A 19,573-nucleotide genomic window follows, 5' to 3' on the forward strand; every position below is an offset into this window, starting at 1 on the left:
ATATATAAATGCTGCCCTTACTAGGGTTTGTCATATTTAGTTATTTTGTAGTGTTCATTATTCTTTTCTCATATAAATATATTTATTTCAGAAAAAGATTGGCCTATTTTATTTCATAGGCTATTTTATTTATATTTTTTTATTTAAATGTGCACTTTATAGAGCTTTGATTTTTAAAAAAAGGTACTTCCGTTATTATACAGTATTTATGTTCACCTAAATAAACGGTTTCAATAAAACTACTTGTGACATGTCATATTTGGCTTTGACTTTGGCTGAACATTTGCTCTCACTTTGCGATAAAAATATTGGGATATATATCGTATATCGATATTCAGCCTAAATATATCGGGATATGACTTTTGGTCCATATCGCCCAGCCCTAACTGAAGGTAACCACGCAGCGGGGAACAAAAGTGTGTTTTGGGTCTGGGGCGCTGATGTCGTGCCCTACCGTACCGGAGAAGGGGGAGAGGGCAATGGACGGAAGTTCAGCAGCCATTATGGCAGAGGTGACAAAAGGGTTAATTACAGAGGAAAATAAGGGGCCAAAAAGTAAAGAGAGTGACAGATCAAGAGGCTGCTGAAAAAAAGTAAATCTCAGACTGTTTTTTACAGAGACAAATGTCCAGCCGGCCTTCTTGCTGTTGCACTTGTACAGCTAAATTCCAGAAAATTCTGAATCATAAGTAATGACAAAGGATCAAATGGCCCAATAGCTGATACAGAGCAGTTAAAAATGCTGTGATCGACCCAGATACTAAGTCTTTGAGATTAGATCCAGATTTGCTAATAACAGAATCACTGTTTGTATATTATCATAGCTTTCATATTGTTTGTCTGAAAAGCCCCTGAGGGCCTCTTTCAAGAGGATACGCTGTCATGTGAGGATTCAGCTTTGTCACATGTAACATCGGGTCTACAAACAGGGAGTCAGTCAGTTGTAACAAAATCTGCACAGATAACAGATAATATTTGTTTCCTCCCCCTTACTTATTTGGTCATTAAGCCTTAGAGGATGACTTGGCTGGGTCTTGGATCTGGAAACTACCTGAAAGACTTATTAAAGCAGGGATTGCTGTTGTTGAGAGGAAGTTTCATTTTCAGTTTGTGAGTTTCGCCTTTTGGGGAATCTCTTCTGTCACTTAATCAACACTGAATACATTTCTGTGTGTCTTGTGCTTGTTTGTTAGTGGAGTGTTGAGTACTTGAGAGGATTAAAATACTTTTTTATTAGTTGTTCTTTGCTTGTTTGATGGTAAAAAGTTTTTTTCTTCAATACTGAAAATAGATAAATTGGTTCATGGATTATTTGCCCTCCTTGCTGGATTTGGCTCCTCATTTTTGACCATTTTTAGATTCCCCCTTCGCCAGGAACGAGGCAAAAATGATGAATAATTCAAAGGGACGAGGCAGGTTTTTTAACATACTTGGCTTTACATAACAAAACTGAGTGCTGGCTATTTAAGGCTCCATCCTGCAACATTTGCAACTGAGGAGCACAGCTGTGTCAGATTAAATTATTAATGAAGTTATGGCTTTTTATTCATCATTTGTCCCCTGTGTCACCAAACCCAGTGAATCATATGGTGTGAGAGAATGGGAGCATTTTTTCGTCCCATGGCACCGTTACTCACATGACATCTTGTTCCAGTTAAACTGCACTGTAAAAAAAAAACCCCAGTTATAATGGTCATTAACAAGATACTGAAAGTTTTGACATTTTCAGTGCTGACTTAATGGTGTTTAAGAGAAAAACAGTGACATCAGAGCTATGACGTTTGTTCTTCTTGGATATCTTGTTGATGAAGTTAGATTTTTTTGACCAAATAAATAATGTATATATGGACATTATGTACAAACTGTTGCTTTAATTTCAGACTCATGCACATATTTTTTGGTTCAAAATACTTACTGTAGTCAGCAGGGCTAAACAACTCACAACTTGAGTAGTTTCTCAAATTAGCCTCTTTGCCTTGAAGCATTCATAACATCAATGAAGCTGTTATGTGAAGGCCAAGTGATGCGTGTATCGAGGAATAGAGGAGCATTCTGGGGCGGCGGCTCCATTTCTGAAAGATATGACTTTCAGTATCTTTATGGCTTATGGCTGTCAGTATCTCTCACTTATCTCTAATCATTTGCATCCATCAAACATTCATCATTTGAAATGTTTATGGACAATTAAAAGAAAAATTCCCATATACAGAGACTCGACAGAGGCAAATGAGCGATATATTACAAAACTGAATAAATTCATGATATAGATCTTTATAAAATGGTAGAATGACCTTGACAGTTTCCCTGATATCGATGTCTTCCTGGTATCTGTGTTAGTGCCTCCACCTCTCAGCAATTTAAAAATACAACATTTTTGGAGTACCATATCCATCTTACATATGGGCGGGAACAGGCCCTTGAGGACACAATTATCTGGATAAATGTTGGTTAATCATAAATAATTAATCTAACGCTGTCGAGCAAAATAAACACATGACATTATCCTTCCTTCCATTTCTGTGTAGTGCTTTGTGTTAGTTTTTTCTGACATTTACAATAAACAGATAACGGATGGCACAAGATCGCCCTTAACCCTTTGAAAATGTCCGATGTGTTGTCGGTGACACCACATTCCCGTTCCCTATTGACCATCCGAGTTCAACATGGAGGAAAGAGAAAAAGTGTTGAAGATAAAGGAAGTTAAAATGGCAAAAATTAAGCTTCAGGAGAATTTGAATTAGAAAAACAACTCCATTGCAGCATTTTGATCACTTCTATGTGCTAGAGTTAGCGTGTGTAATAGTGCAGATTTTAGGGCTTTATTTACCCTGCTAGCTTAACTGCTGTTTATTCACACCATGTTGTCAGATTGTATGTACATATTATTAAAAAAAATCCCCCATTGCTAGCCTTGTAGTCACATCACATACATGTAAGTTAAGCTTAAATTATGTGTCTTTGTTGTGTTAGTGGTTTGCTAAGAAGCAAGACTAGATACACAACAGTTTATGTCATTTTAATGGGCTGAACTTATCGTTTTAGTGTTAATATTTGATTTTTATTTTGATGTTACTGGCATTGATGGTGGCTTTGCTGCGATTTTGCAACCAGTTGGGTATTTTTGTGTTTACTTTCAACACGTGGGACATACAGCATTGTAGCTGTCAGGGGTTCCCAATGTCCCCAACTGGAAATTACAGTTAGGAGGCTGACCCCTCAGTTTCTCATAATTACAGTCTGTACAATATGACACGAACAAGGCATACGTAATACCTACAGAACCATACAGGTTTGTTTGTCATTTTAATAAAAGAGCATCTAAAGGGGGGGAATGTTCCTTTAAATCTTCATATAAATACTAACAAACCTCCAAGCCATTTTCTAATTTGTTCTGTCTCCCACAGCGGGAGGCGAGACTCTGTTGTGTTGCTTGTTTGTCGGCTTGTTTGCCGTCTGTGGCTGAAATCTGATAATCGGTCTGTGGGCCACAGCTGTTGGCCTACCTTCCTGCCACAGCTGCACTGCGTATATCATCAAGGGCTATTAGCCGGCAGCGGATTAGCCCCGGACCAGACTCGTCCCCGGCACTCTGATCCCCCTGCTCTAGCCCAGATTTAGGCGAGGAAGAGTGGGTCAGTGTTCACATCTGTCTGCAGCCTTCCTCACACGGAGAGGTGGTGTTAAAGTCTCGCTCCATCGACAGCCATTTTAATCTCAGATGGAGACATTTAGTGGGCCATCAATGCAGCTATCAAGTGTGATACATTTACATTGCCAACATAAAAAATGTGTTTTATACAAGATAAGGACGTGCAATATCTCCATATTATGTCGAGATTGGATGTCATAATATGGTAATGTGGTAATATGGCATAAATGTTTCCTTTTCCTGGTTTTAAAGGCTGCATTGCAGTAAATTTATGTAATTTTCTGAACTTGCAGACAGTTCAAGCTGTTCTTTTATTGATATTTACTTAACTTAGTCATTAAACCCACATTACTGATGATTCTTTTTCCTAAAATCTCAGTGTAAATATTATGATAAGCACCAATAGTCACCCTTTCAGCATCACAGCAATATCAGCATTGAAGTACAACGTCATATTTAGTCATAAATATTGTGATTTTTGATTTTCTCAATATTGCCCAGCCCAAAAAGGTATGTTAGATTTAAATGAAGGCTGATGACTTGGGCTACAACTATCCACTATTTTTATAATCAATCATTCTGTTAGATATTGTGACATTTTTTAAGGACGATAAGCAGGCCAAGCCTCTTTTAAAATGATCAGTTTCTACTTTCCCTGCACAAAAACATCCATGCTGGTATGCTGCAGGTTGATTATTATATTGAACCTTTTAGGTAATGCTAATGATCCTCCCCTGACCTTTCCTTTAGCACCACCCGTAGTTAAAATTTCAGTTTTTTTGTCCAGTATTTTAATGGATGACCAAATACTAGAGATGATTTTATCCTGAAACTTGAGTCACGTTACTATATTACTGCGATTTTAAGCATTTTGCGATATGGTGAGTATTGTGATACAATATATTGTGATTTAACTGTTTAACTGCTTTTCGTGTCCACAAAATTAAATTCAATCAAGAACTGTTTTGTCAAATAAGAGAAAATTTTCAGTCTATTGATCTTACTTCAGTCTTTTTATTTCTCCACAATGAGAATCAAACCCACAGACTGACCAACAAAGTATTCAGTCAAACTGAACTGATATCAAACATGTATGGACGACAACAACTGCAGCATTTTATCAAACTTTCCTCAACTTTAAGCTTCACTGCTCTGGATTTTTTGAATGAAACATAAAAAACTTTGCAGCGTTATTTCGACAGCTTCCCGGCACAATATCCTGACATGGTGCCTATAGATTCCTATAAATCTTCTAGTTTCATATGATACCAGTATCTCCAGTATACTCCTAAGTGAGTCCTCTACGGGGTATCAAATTACATGAATCGATATAATATTGCCACGAAAAATATCGCAATACTATGCTGTATTGATTTTTTTCCCCCACCTCTATCAAATACCTCTAAAAGTAAAGACATTCCCATCAGCCTCAGTTGTACTTCTAGTTGTAACTAGAAAATGTTAGCATGCTAACACAAAGATGGCGAATAAGGAAAGCATTATACCTGCAAAACATCAGTCATAGTGAGCATGTTGGCATGCTAATGTTAGCATTTAGCTCAAACTGACTGAGCTCTGTAGACCCTAAAGTCTTTCGTAAGTTCCTAAGTGACCATCGTCCATCCTTACTGTAGTCTAGATGATATATTATGTTAAAGCACCATTAAAATATATAGTGAAACTGAATGAAAAATCTTATATTTCCCTTTGACAATATCAGCCAGCAGTGACACATAAGAGTGTTTTTGAACAGATTGAACATTGCTTTTTTTCCTTTTTTATAGTTTGTGTCTGTAGTTCAGCTGCAACAAAACACCCACAGAGCCTCTTCATCCTCCTCCATTCGTCTTTTGCAGCTCTTCGTTCCTCTTCTTCTATGATTATATCACCGCAGTGGCAACATTGTTGTCCTCAAGGACTGTCCTGCAGAACCAGGAGACAGTGTTGTCCTGTGACGACTGGCTGTCTTGTTGTGGCCTGAGGGATAAACAGCACATCTCTGTCTGTGAGCTTTGATGGTTGTTTGGCCCTCGACCGCGTCTTTGAGTATTTATGTTTTTGTGTGTGTGTGTGTGTGTGTGTGTGTGTGTGTGTGTGTGTACTGCAGCAAAACATCTAATACAGCCTTTCAGTGTCGAATCTGAATAATACCTTTCCCAGAAGAGCGAATGCATTCAAGCCAGGAGGAAAGACATTGAAGGTCCTTCAAAGCAACTTGTTTACATCTTACATCTTTACATCTTAATGCCATTTACTGTCACATTACATCACTTCCACATTGTGACAGCAGCTGTCATAGCTCCTGTCACTACTCTCTGAAAGTAGCAGTATGGAGAAATCCAAGTGGAAATGTGCATTAAGATTGGTTAAAGCTTTTATTGGACGTCAAAGTAAAGGCTTATTTCTGTTCATCTGTGTGTCCAGTTGCTCAAAATATCTGAACATCCAACTGGCCTGTGGGAGTGGATACACCTGTGGTTTTGGAATAGCTGGTCTCTCACCCGGCAGTCCCATAAAGTGTGAAATTCGAGACTCGTCTGCAGAAAAACTTCAAGGAATGCTGTAAAGCTCTCTTCAGAGTCTGTGACTTTGTCCAAGGACTCATGACCGAGCGATTGTGCAGGAACGTTACTCAGAGGCTAGAAAAATAATGTTACTTCTGATTGCATATGTTTATCAAGGGAGCGCATTCTTTGGCAGCACGCCCTGAAGACTTTACAACGCGGGCGGCTGGTTGGTAGGAAGCAGAGCTGGCGTACTTATCAGCTGATCAATGATAAGTGAAAGATTAAAGATGAAAGCTTGGAGTAGTTTATTTTAGTTTTTCCTTTGCTCGACATACACAGCGCTGGTTTGTTTAATCTTTTGCCATTTTTCTAGCGTAGTATTTCTCCTTTACTGTGTTTATAAATGATCAATACTCAAACACTCAAAGTATTTAGGTATTGTTGATATGATACGCAAGATTTTCTCTCATTGTTTCTCATTTGTTACTGATTTACAATATGAAAACACTAAAACCGAAGACACACAAAAATGTCACCACGAGGTCCACACAAGTAGTTTAAGGCTGCAAACAATGACTATGTTCATTATCGATTAATAGCTCTATTATTTCCTTTATTATTCGATTCATTATATAGTTCATAACATGTAGTGGCTTTAATGTATTGACTGAAATAACCCAGTACCAAGTAAAAAAAATGGATTCATTGTTTAGTTGAAAAGCGTATTTGTATTTATTATTAAAGTCATTTTTAAGCAAAAATACCAAACATTCCATAGCTTTAAACATATTAATTGTGAGGATTTGCTCCATTTCTTATCTTAAGACATATTAAACTAAACATCTTTGGGTTTTGGACTGTTGATTGGACAGTACTAGCTAGTTGAGGCACTTTTTTCAGTCATTTTATGGTCCATTTTATGATGATGTAATTGGAAAAATAATCTGCAGGTAAATCAATAACCAAAACAGTTGTTGTTTGCAGCCCTATAAGTACTAAATGATTGATACAAACTACAATCAATGGAGCATTTGTGATCATTGGAGAGTTTTTATGTTCATAAAAGCAACAGCCTCTGTGCTCTGCAGCTGTTTGTTTTCACACTGATATCAAACACTATAAGAACGAGGATGCTAGCTGTCATTTTTTAATCACCAGCTGCGAGTTCCTCCCACTATTCTCCTGTTGAGGGCTGCTAATAACAGCTGCTTCACATGAATAATGACATCCTCATTGGTAAATACAATACAGATAAAGGTATGCTGCTCGTTTCATGCGAGGTGAGCGGAGTCTAATGCAGCAGTGTGTGGGTGTGATTGTGAAAACATGCACATTGCTCGAAACAAGTGGTGGGCTGAACGAGAGAGAGCGAGTGTCGCAGAGGGAAGCCGCCAAATGAAGTGTGAATGTTACACCGCTTGCATGCTTGGCTTGACTTTTCGCCGGCCGCACGCATGCGTGGCAGTTCCTGAGAGATCTGCAGCAAAGAACCGGCATCCTCGCAGCTCAGAGAGTTGGCTTTATCCACCGTGTGGCTTCACCAAACTCACCACAGGAAGCACAGCTGAGCAGCTCATTTCTATCTCTGAGAGCAGGGAGCAGGATGCTAATAGCAGGACTAATAGCAGCAATACATAATGGAATTATCTCTGTACTGTATTGACTTCTCTTAGTGGCAGTAACATTAGCAAGTCAAGATTTATGCCATAGATATGAGCTAATTAGAACAGACAGCCAACATAAACTGCTAGTGACTCAGCGCACAGAGTCTTATTTTCTGGAGATGTTTTTATCACCACAGTAAATGTCTTTTATTCTTTTTTAACATTATTATCACATGAAAATCCAGAGAGAGTAGGGACTGTTGAAATTTGATTGCGGTTTGCATTTCCTTGTGGGACGTTCAAGTGCTAATGGGAGGTTGCTACAAATGGGAATTGAGAGTTGGCTGCAAAAAGGCGATGCATCCACGAGCTGTGCTGCTGGAAAATCTAACAAAGAAAGATGAGAATAACAGGAAAAATACACTCTCATGGTAAAGTGATGTTTGGACATAATGTTAAATTAGATAATAGGTTCTCAGTAGGCCAGTGGTAATATTATACCCATGCTGTTTTAAAACCTGTGTAGATAAAGCACTGAATGTAAGAGCAAGCACATTTCTGTATTGCTTTTTGCTATCTGATGGTGGGTCGGTCAACTTCTTTTGTCCTGGCTGCAATATCTCAACTGTTGGGATGGATTAAAAACAGAATAACAGGAGCGCTGCTGGTGTCCCTAAATACACCGATGCTCTTGCAATGGGTAAACAGTGAACTCAAAAGAAGAAAATGCAGGCACTCTGGTGGATTGGTGGAAAAGTTAAAAACCCTTTATTTTAACATGGGTTACATATAAAAAACACCAACGCGTGTCGGCTTGCGCCTTCCTCAGGGTGTATGAGATTGGGATGGATTGCCATGAAATCTGGTTCAGGCATCCGTGGTCTCCTCAGGATAATTAGTAATTCCCTGCATGCTGACGTTAGCAATTGACTCTTACTCTTGAGTCTTATTGATTCATCATTAGTGCACCTCATATTACATTATCTTGCCAAGGCCTTAAAAACAAACAACAGTGGTAGATAGACAGAGTGGTATGATGAAGGATAATGTGAGTTCCTTGTATTAAAGAAGGAAAGTACTATGTGTATATACTAATGACCCTCTTGCCTGGACCACACCCGTCTTTGAACTTGGTCTTCATTTTGATCTCATCTACGCACACGTTTTGTATCTGCACCTCGCAAAGTTGTGATGCTATCTTGTTGACAAAATCTGTTTGCAGACTTATCAAAACCACTTCCATGGTTGTAATTGCTAAATTTGGTGTCTCCAGGACCCCAGTTTGCTACGATGACACACATAGAACTCACAAGGTGGAAACAATAGCAGCCACATGCTGTCTCAGCTTGTAAACCATTGTTTTGGCCATTTAGAACTGCTTTGTCATTTTCTGTTTTGGACTTTTAGCCTTTTAGTTGCACCGCTGGTGTGTTACTCATGACACTATCCTCCATCAGGGTCAGGAAAGACTTGTGAGTAAGCTGAGGGAGGTGTTAGAGTTTTTGTGGCAACACAAAAAGTATGCTTTGAAATGAAAGAATCGGCATGTGGCCAAATGATTGCTAAATTACTGGTATTGATTGAGAACCCCCTGTAGAAATGTTAAGTTCTTTTTGAGTGTGAGTAGGTGAAAATCTTGGCTTTTAAACCTCTTCTGTCCATTCAGAACAAGGCCATTTCATGTTGATCGATGTTTGGGATCCTAATTAACTTCAAAACCCCTGAAAAGATGTAGTCTCACTTGATCCTTCTTATTTTATTTGCCATTTCAGATGCACTACATCCCTCACGTGGCCGTCCTGATACACCTCTTAACCAAAACCAAAACCACTGGCAGTCGATCGCTCTCTTTCAGAACCGTATGTGTGTGAGAAATAGGCCATCTGACCTCAGCTGCTTTTGGAAATGTAACATCCTCTCATTTTTCCCATTCCACTTGGAGAACTGAAGGCCTCTCTGACTGCAGGCCCAGAGAAAGGGATGTGCATTTGTTTCCTGCCAATGAAAGCAGCTCCCCACCCTTCCTGCTTGAGTCATGCCACATAGACTCAGCAGACAGACAGACAGACAGACAAAATGAGTTGACAGGCAGACAGGTCGCTTCAATGACTTCTTCATTCAGACAGAAGTAGAAGCAAGCCTCATCGCTGTAATATATGTCACTAGCTTTTTAGTGTCTTTTATAGTAGCTGTTGTGTAATTGTGATCCAGAAAGGAAATGAGAGTTCAAGGAAGCAGAAATAAATCACAAGATTGGTGTGGACAATTAAAAAAAAACCAACAAAAAAGGATGATCTGGTCTGTCACTTTCGCTTAAAGAAAGCCACAGCAGATGTTTCTCAGCCGCATGCTCTGGCTCTGAGGGAAGTCTTTTGATAATTGTGCCCTTTCCTGTTTTCTTCTTCTAGGAAATAATTAGCATATTAGCAATTCTGAGAACTCGGGTGTCCGATCTTTGCTGGGTGAAGAGTAAAATCTGCCACAGTGGCACAGCTGAGTCCCTCTGTGCTGCTGACAAACAGAGAGCAGGCCAGTTAGTCAGAGCAGCTTCCCACAATCTCCGCGGTGAAGAATGTTGAGCCGACGCGTGAGACGGCCAGACCACGTCTCCTTGGTAACCGCGCTGCCGCCTCGCCGGTGCGATGCCAAATGCCGAGGTGGCAGAGAAGAGCGAGGAGCTGGGAAGGATGAGTCCAGGGAGGAAATGAGAAAGACGACTAACGTGCCATGAAAGTGACAGAGCAGGAATCTTGAGAGTGGATCCAAGGATCAAGAAAAACAACCTCGCAGACAGCCAGGAAGTGTTGTTTTTATACCTCAGCTGTCAGGGGAGAGCAGTTGGTGTCATTAGACGGAGTGCTGCCGAGCCGGGACAGGACACTGACAAGCCTGGCCGCTTCCTGCTTCCTGTCAAAGGACGGCTGCAGGGGAAACGGCAGGGCTGCCGAGGCAGGATAAGGCCTCGGGCAGGAAGCGTGAAGCTGAGACAGCCTCCAGTCACTCATGCCCAGTCACTTCAACCAGAAATTTCCCCCGAGGCTTTGACCTCCTGGGCATGACGTTGTGTGTTTGTGTGCTTGTTTGGGAACCAGGAAGTCAGCGCCATTAACCTCATCAGCCACATGGGTCACAAAGTGGCTGAAGAATGCCTTTAGAGTTTCCCAAAGTTCCAAAGTTGACGTCTTCAAATGTCTTGTTTGTCTGACCAAAAGCCCAAAACACAAAGATACTCAATTTATGACTGAGAACAGCAGCCAATCTTTACTTGAGCCAGAAGCCAAAAAAGTTATATTTCCCACCTGTCTGTTGCTGCAAACTTGTGCCAGGATTTCCCACTTCTGTTATCTGGTATTTTCTTGTTGATAAGCTGTGTCTCCACCCTTTTGACCCTATTGACGCTACAATCAATTCTCAAAGTAAGACCCATCAATTATTCAGCTTATAATTAGGTTATTTTTGCTTTCAAAATGGATTTTTCTGAATGAAGTGCCAGAAATGCTTCTCTGCCTCCTGATTTATAACATCAGACTTTTTATAAACTTTCAAGGACATTAATAGCTGACCTCAGTGTTCACGCTGGCTGCAAAATCTGTTCTTGCTGCAGCACCGTGCTCCCCCGCCGCCCTTCACCTCCTTTAAGCCGGCCCTTGACCTCGTTGGCTCCGTCTCTGACAGACTTCTACTTAAAAGCATTCTGACACTGACATGTTGACTTTCACAGCACAAATGGTTCTTAGAGATAGATATTTCTCAGTGGAATAACAAAATGTACTTTATTCTTTGCTTCTTTTTTTCTCAGCGGCACTAAATAAATCGTCCGCATGCATCACTTGCTGTTTGGGTGGAGAGACGAGCGACCGCAGATGTTTTGGCATTGTCACACTTTTTAATCCCCCTGGGTTGAGTGAGAGCTCGCCATTGGTTCCTGGCAGATGAAAACAATCCTTTGACTATATTCAATAGTTGTCTGCCTTTTGGAGAGCACAGTTTGGATGCATTCTTGCCTGTTGCCAAGGGTTTGCAAAGAATGTGTGCCAAGACAGTGCTATTTCATTGATTTCTCTTCCCCCCTAAAAAGCTGAGAGGTAACAGCTTTAACAAACCAGCTCTCCAAGTTACATCAGTCACATTTACCGCTGAAATAGCGCTGCTCAATGTGAAGCTACTTATTGTTTATCCTCCCTAATAATTTGCTGAGATTTTGAATAAATGTTATCGGTCTTTTTTATCTAAAACAAACAGTATAAGCGACAGATTTTGACCCCAGAACAAATGGACACACTCGCTGAGATAAAAAAAAAAAAGGAACGCCTCCGAAATTAAATCTCTAAAAGGTTGTTCATGTTACGGCAGAATATTTATTTACGAACACGGACAGAGTGGATTATGGGTGACCCTTGGGTGGCGGTGCCAGCTGCTCTCAACATGAGCACCACCAAAAGTCAGCCTGCCTGCTCAGCCCCCGTTTCGTGCTCTCCATCCTAAGCAGCACCACCACCTATGAATAATCGAAAAAGACTTTTACTTTGGAGACGTTTAAATGCAGACTGACTCGAGCAGAGAGACAAAGGCGGGGTTTGGTGTGTTGCAAAGAGGCGAGGAAACGCAGCTTGTTAGTAAATGTGTCGGCTGTTATGAGGATCTAATGCGTGACTTTTGCGGTATAACACATCGTGTCGAATCATTTAGATGGAGTCTGGTCAGAGTGACTGTCGTACAAAAATGAGTCTTGTGGAAATGAAGACTGCTGATTATTTTTTTATTAAATTATTCATTGTTTAGTCTTTGAAATAGTGAGAACTCTCAAAGTCAGAGCCCATGATGACATTGCCCAAAAACCCAAAGATCACCACAATAGAACCATTTTTATCTATTTTATGGAGGGACAGGGAATTTGTAGGTGGAGAAAGCAGATCAGCAGTACAAGTCACATAGAAGTAATGGACATCATCTGGAAGCTGGGAACCTGAAGATTAATTTGGGATGCAGATTAGCACTGTGTGTCAACACTTTGTAGTCATATATCTGTCATGAACATTAAGTTTTCTTCATGACCCTATTAAAATGTAGAAAGTTTTGAGTGTATAAGGGCTAAGAACATTTTTATTTAATTATATGATGGTAATTCCTATGCTCAATTACAGTATGTTTCATATGTTGTTTCAGCTATTTATGGCTTGATACCATTCGTTACACAGATTGGTGCAAATCTTACAGTTTTTAAACAATAGAGAAATTAACAAAATCCTTCCATAACACCACATTAAGCCACCAAGAACACAAGCTGTTTTTAGTATCAAAAACTTTTAACATCTAGGAGATTTCGGGAAGAATGTTATGCATCCTCTGAATGCTCTAGGTCTCTAGTTTGCGGTTGTAAAGTTTCATGAGGCTGTGATTATCCTAGAGGTCACAGCAGGTCAAGTTTAAAAAATAGTCTCACTGCAATTAAATGGCTACTGGGACTAACATCACTGCATCAAACTGGGCTCATTGAACCCACAGGCACCTCAGCTTTCCAATGATACCCCATTTATGCAATAGCTATTGTTATTGTTATTACTAACACTGTTTAGGGACTCAAGTATGCAAAAATATTCAAATAACCAATTTTTAGAACAATCAAAAATAACCACCTTTATATTGCATGAGGAAAAACTGCATGGTTTTTGACTCAAAATTCACGGGATTAGCATAAAGTGGCCATGTCTGTAAAAGGGAGACATGTTGGTGCTCATATAGATAGAAGGTCAGAGTTAAAAATGGTGAAAATGACCATGTAAATTTTTCCCTCGCCAAAAAACCTTTCAAGCATTATTTAGTCCCCTTTTCCACTAGGTAGCATGACATTATTGGTACCAATACTGATACATCAGGTTGTCAAGTTACTAATACTAGAAGAAGAAGAAGAAGAAGAAGAAGAAGAAGAAGATAACTTTATTAATCCCACAATGGGGAAATTCAACCTCTGCATTTAACCCATCCTTTTTTTTTACACACAAGTGAACACACCATGCAAGGAGCAGTGGGCAGCACATTACTGCACCTAATATCTTCGATATGCAGCTTTAAAACAAAGTCCATTATAGCCCTCTAAAGACAGTAACGTGGCCAGAGATCTCTTAGGTTTAAATATGTTTTTATACTGTTTTTTTTCATTTATTTTCATTATAGTAATTATCAAAATAATATATACAGAGACAATATTGGCCAAGATAATGGTACTATAAACTTTTGGCACAGGCCTGTTAGGGCCACTCTTTAGCCAAACAGACACAGGGTTAAATAATGAGGCAGTGTGGGGAGGCATCGGGCAGCAGAGTCTGTTCCCATGTGCTGCGGGATCAAAGGGCTCTGCCCCGACAGAAAGGGCCCTGCGGCGGCAAACTACTGCTGCCATAATTGGGGAAGAGCCATGTAAAACTGTCCAGGGGAGTCCAAGGACGGCTTAATTATGTTGTGAAATTTAATTAGCCCTCTGTTGTGTGTGTGTGCTTCTGCTCTTAACCGCCTGACCTTGATGTAATGCTGCTTTTGCTGGTGTTTATCATCTATTACGAGCAAACATGGCAGAGTTATGGTTCCATTCCCTCTGGTTAAGATGGTCTGGATATGAAATTACTGTACTGTCAGAATAAATGATTGTGAAAACCACCAACACCGACAGTTTAAATCATTTAGTGGAGACAGGTAATTCAGGTGCTTGTGTCCGCTTTCTTTGGGCCTAACGAGTCTCCCAATTATGTCAGCTTCTCCTGCAGTGAATGATAATAGATGTCACACACACAGATGGTATCAGTATGACAGGTGACGTTTATTTTGTTTCCGAGAAGTCTCCAGGTTGTTTATCTCACAGCAGGAATAAATGCTTGACCTCAATATTATTGTTTCCATCTGTGGAGCCGATCAGGGGGTCCCGTAGCATTTAACTCCCATATAGACAAATAGACATCTTCCTTTTATTTTATCACACTTTGATTACAGGTAGTTACCTGAGAAATACGACCGGCAGATAACTGCTGGAAAGCTGATTACAGAGAATATGCCCTTATAACACATATTGTTGATTGCCTGAATTTAAACAGTAACCAAGGGAGCTTACATTTCTATTGTTTGCTTTAGGAAAAGATAGTAAAGAAAATGGAATTAGTGGAGTTATACAAAGTCTGTTCACATCAGGGTTAGATCCTCAAAGAATTGGTAAGTTTTTCTTTAAAAGGGGGTTTAAAACATTACCAAACATGTGATCAAGTGACCGACAGTATTGGACACATTGGAGTCTGTTATCTCTGAACAGTATGTTAGCTCTTTACGCTGGTATTGTTTTCATCTTGTGATTTCCCCATGTGCATTGCCTCAGAAGCATTTTTCAGTGCTTTAGTGTTAATGTAACAGCTAACCTAAGTAGCATCACAACCGTTCAAGACACAGTCAGGAAACTTTACAGGTGTGAAGTTGTGATTAAAATGAAGGCAGAGTTCGAAGATGAGTGTGGACCGGGCAATGGCACAGGAGGGGGCTGGGTAAGGGGCTTAGCAAGTAGGGAAGAGGCCATTTGCTCCCCCAGTTTACGCCAAGACCATTTACTATTTAATTTATCAGCCACAATGTTCAACATTCACAATAGTGACATATATATTGATAAAGGCTTTATATCTGCTGATGGCAAATTCTTTGTTTAGTCTCATATAATAATATTGCAATCATGAAATGTATTTAAAATAAGGTGTTTTCAATTAAAATAAGAAGAGAGAAAATAGCTCAAATTAAAAAGTATTTTCTGCTGCTGCTGCAGTATTTGGAGAAGCTCCACAAGATATAGTTCATAATCGCCAGGAAAAAATATTCTAACCAGATGACTTATACTGCTTAAATGGAAGGAAATGTCCTGCAATCTTAAACTATGGATTAGAAATACATTATTTGAAACCGGAGAAAATGTATTTTTCTTTTTACAAGAGTCTATGTTGAGAAATGTTACCATTTTTAACCTCCATAGAAAAAAGTGGATGCCACTGATAATGTGTTTTTGTTTAGTACTACTGACCCCATATTATGTATACTTTTATTTGTATTTTTTCTCACTAGTCGTTTATTGGGACTGTGATAGTTACGATGTGGTTCTGTTTGAGCAGAAACATGGATGGTGGAGGGATATATTATGTCTGTCCAACTTTATCTCTGATTTATTGCATTTTATATCACTTTAAATGCCAATAAAAAGACATTCAACGAAAAAAACAACAACCAAGAAGAGTGCAGTTAGGAGAGACTTAAAGAACATGCTAGAGCAGTGAGGTAATGAGAAGAGAACAGTAATAGAATGAAAATGAAAGAGAGTCGAAGTTGTTTGAAGAACATTATTACAAGACAGGTTGATAAAGAAAAAGACCTGGCTATTAAAGCTTAAAGGTAATTTAAAATGTGACGTATTTATTGAATGAAATGCACTTGTGTTTAGGTTTCAGGCCACAAATCAGCTGCAGCATGTAAGATGTGTTTGGATGTGGTGTAACTTCAGACGTGGTTGATGTTTTCTCTGGCAGCGAGCGAGCTGAGCAACAAGAGCGCATGATGAGTTTTTCTTTTATGCGGATGATGTTTATGATGATGAATTTTCCTCGTGTGGAGCTGTTTTTTGTGGGGGGTGATGGGTAAATGAGTTCAAGGTCACACTTGCATGGCTTTGTCTTAAATAGCTTTGCAGGGTTTTCTCTAAATATAGATATACATCATTGTTAAATGAGTTACCACTAGTTTTATGATCTATGGCATCTTTGAAGTGGTTTTCTATTTATATTGGTCATTATTTTAACTCCCTGGTGCTTTGGGTGCTGGACTCTGGAGCATTAATCTCTAAAAAACTGCAAGGAAGTGAGACAGATAGCTCACAGTAACAATAGGTCAGTGGCAGTGTTTATTTTTCTAGCATTTTAATATTTCATTGTGAATAATTATCGTAATAAATAGCCTAACCGTTTTAAAAATCGGATATCCTGCCTATTTATTTTGCCTATTAGAGAGCACAAAGGCTTTGCTCCAGCAGTTAGCAGAGAAATAATGATTTATGCCACATTCAGGTCAAGCACTGTATTGTGAGCACTCTGTCTACATTAGCTTTATGGAGTATGCATGCTTTGAATTACTGGGCAAATATTGTTCGACTCGTGCCCTAAATTCTTAAAGTTTGCTGTAGCATTAAATCGAAATTATTCGTGCTGTGTTTTGCTGTGAATGTTTCCAGCATGTTCTGCATGTATAAAACAGATTCAGGGTTTTTTTTAACAGCGTCCTCTCCTCCTCTTTTCTCAGGCGTTGGACCAGGATCGGACCTCCCTTCAGAAGGTGAAGAAATCAGTGAAGGCCATCTACAGTTCAGGACAAGGTGAGACTGTCTGTTTCTAAAATTATCAGCCTGAATGTGCTCAGCTGATGGCTGGGTACGTGCTCACAACACTTTCCAACAAAAAAAAAATTCCCAGAGGAGAGCCCAGGATTTCTTAAATATCTTTAATAAAAACGAGGATTGCTTTCTTTGTCTGGAACATTGCCTTTTGTGGGACAGATGGTGTTTTGTGTGTGTGTGTTTTCAGGCTGTCCCAGAAACCAACACCTGAGTTTGTTTTGCTCGTTGCTGTGACATGGATCCTCAGTAATTTTCCACCGAATACTTTTGAGAGCAGCCTCCTCCCTCTAAATTGACAGTTTCAGATGTTTGTCCCACAAAAAAGTTTGTTTGTTCTCCACAGAAAAGACAGTTTACCTTCCTGCCACTGTGGATGAGAAACTTCAAAAGTCTCAAAACCAACTCTTAAGTTGGGTGTCCTATCAGTTTGCCACTGACTTCAACAGTTAGTTACTTTGGCTGGATGTAGTTATAGTGAGAGAAATTGTGCATGTGATCTAAAAATAGAAATAAAGAATGGGATGCTTGTGCATCTTGCAATTGTAATGAATAGTTAGACTCAGGGCCATAGCCAGGGTTTTACAAACACTGAAATCATGCATTCCTCCAATGCAAACACAATCCTCCAAGAACAGTATTCATTTAAAGCTGGGATAGGTTTTCAGCATATTGTAATTCAAGTGGTGTGAGAGAAAACCAGACTTCTGCACTTTCCCGTTCGCTCTGTTTTCAGGCTTTACAAAATCGAGCTGCGACAAGAGGCTTTGGCCAATCACAGGTCATTTGGGAGAGAGGGTGCTGCTATTGGCTGCTCTACAAATTCAGACGGGCATGCACGCCCCTTCACATGGTAAAAGCTAGAGGTGTGAATCAGAGGCCCCACGATACGATTTTATCACGATACTTGAGTCACGATACGATATTATTGCGATTTTAAACATTTTGTTATACGGTGAGTATTGCGATACAATATATTGCAATTTAACTGTTTAACTGCAAATTCATTCAAGAATTGTTTTGTCAAATAAGAGAAAATTCTCAGTCTATTCATCTCACTTCAGTATTTTTATTTCTCCACAATGAGAGTCAAACCCACAGACTGACCAACAAAGTATTCAGTCAAACTGAACTTAACTGATATCAAACATGTATGGACGACAACAACTGCAGCATTTTATCAAACTTTCCTCAACTCAAAGCTTCACTGCTCTCAATTTTCTATCCTGATGCACATGGTGCCGATAGATTCCTTAAATCTTTTAGTATCATATGATACCAGTATCTCCAGTATATTTCCAAAAGTGAGCCTGTGATGGCCTCCAAAAAAAAACAAAAAACGGCAAAAATACTGACAGCACGCTGGTTGACGGAACGCTAAATATCGATACTTGGCGGCCATAAATCAATATAATATTGCCACGCAAAATATTGTGATACTATGCTGTATATGTATATCTATTTAAAAGCCTCAATTAGTGGTGGAAAATCCCTTTAAAAAGTTGCTATTCCAACATTGGCAACAACTGCCTATACTTCAAAGTAACCCAAAAAAAGGACGGATTTCTAAAGAAAAGAGTCTAAAAAAGAATTTCAAGAAGTGCAGTAGTACGCAAAGCACTTAATAGATGAATAGAAAACGTTGCTAATAGTTTAGCCTTCAGCTAACGTGGCTGCATCTAATTCAAGTTCATGTTTATGTTGCTACCTAGAGCCTCAAGTCATATTATGTAATCTCAAAGGGCTTTACAGGCCACAAGCTTTCCAAAGAAAACAGGACGGTTATTCTCATAGAAGTGCTGCTAAATGTCAACATCAAGATCACAATCACGATCAGGATGAAATGAATGACTAGTGTTTGTACAGGTTACTGTATGAAGCGCGTGCATATGCCTATAGCTTAGGACAGAGAGGGGACAAGGCCAGAAAACCTCCAACACAAACTTTAAAGTTATAATCCTCAAGATTTCAGTCCTGGTGGTTATTGGTGTTTACAGCAAACACTCCTCTAACAGCTACTTTATTAGGAATATAACAGAAGAGCAGCCGGTGTATCTGTTTACAGTGCAGCAGCCAAACAAACTCACATTGTTTCAGTAAAGAAGTCAGTCAATAATTGACCTTTTCCCATCATGTTTGGGCAGCAGCTCATGCTGCACTTGGTGAAAGTAGTTTTCCACTCAGCAGCAGGTCACAGTAAAAGTTACCTTGCAGAGGAGTTGGATCCATGCAGCTCTTCATCCAGCAGCTCACTGCGGCTGCCAGCTCTTGTTCCATGACTCCCTGCAATATTTCAAGCTGATCCACTGAAAAAAATTACTGAAGATGACCGTCATCCTAATTTGTCTTTGATGAACAATCCAAAACTACATCATGTTTCCTGTGGCTTATTCACAATACAAGCCAATTC

At 39.5% G+C, this 19,573-nt stretch overlaps 1 protein-coding gene across 2 annotated transcripts in view; it reads left to right on the forward strand.

Moving 5' to 3' along the window:
• asap1b (ArfGAP with SH3 domain, ankyrin repeat and PH domain 1b) overlaps positions 1 to 19,573 on the forward strand; it is a 74,926-nt gene that overhangs the window by 7,254 nt on the left and 48,099 nt on the right. For both annotated transcript variants that reach the window (XM_059327354.1, XM_059327356.1), the window contains exon 2: positions 17,073 to 17,145. In XM_059327354.1, coding sequence (XP_059183337.1) covers positions 17,073 to 17,145 — 73 coding nt within the window. The remainder of the gene's footprint in view (positions 1 to 17,072; positions 17,146 to 19,573) is intronic.

Source organism: Centropristis striata, chromosome 23, assembly GCF_030273125.1.
Source record: "Centropristis striata isolate RG_2023a ecotype Rhode Island chromosome 23, C.striata_1.0, whole genome shotgun sequence".
Classification (NCBI taxonomy): domain Eukaryota; kingdom Metazoa; phylum Chordata; class Actinopteri; order Perciformes; family Serranidae; genus Centropristis; species Centropristis striata.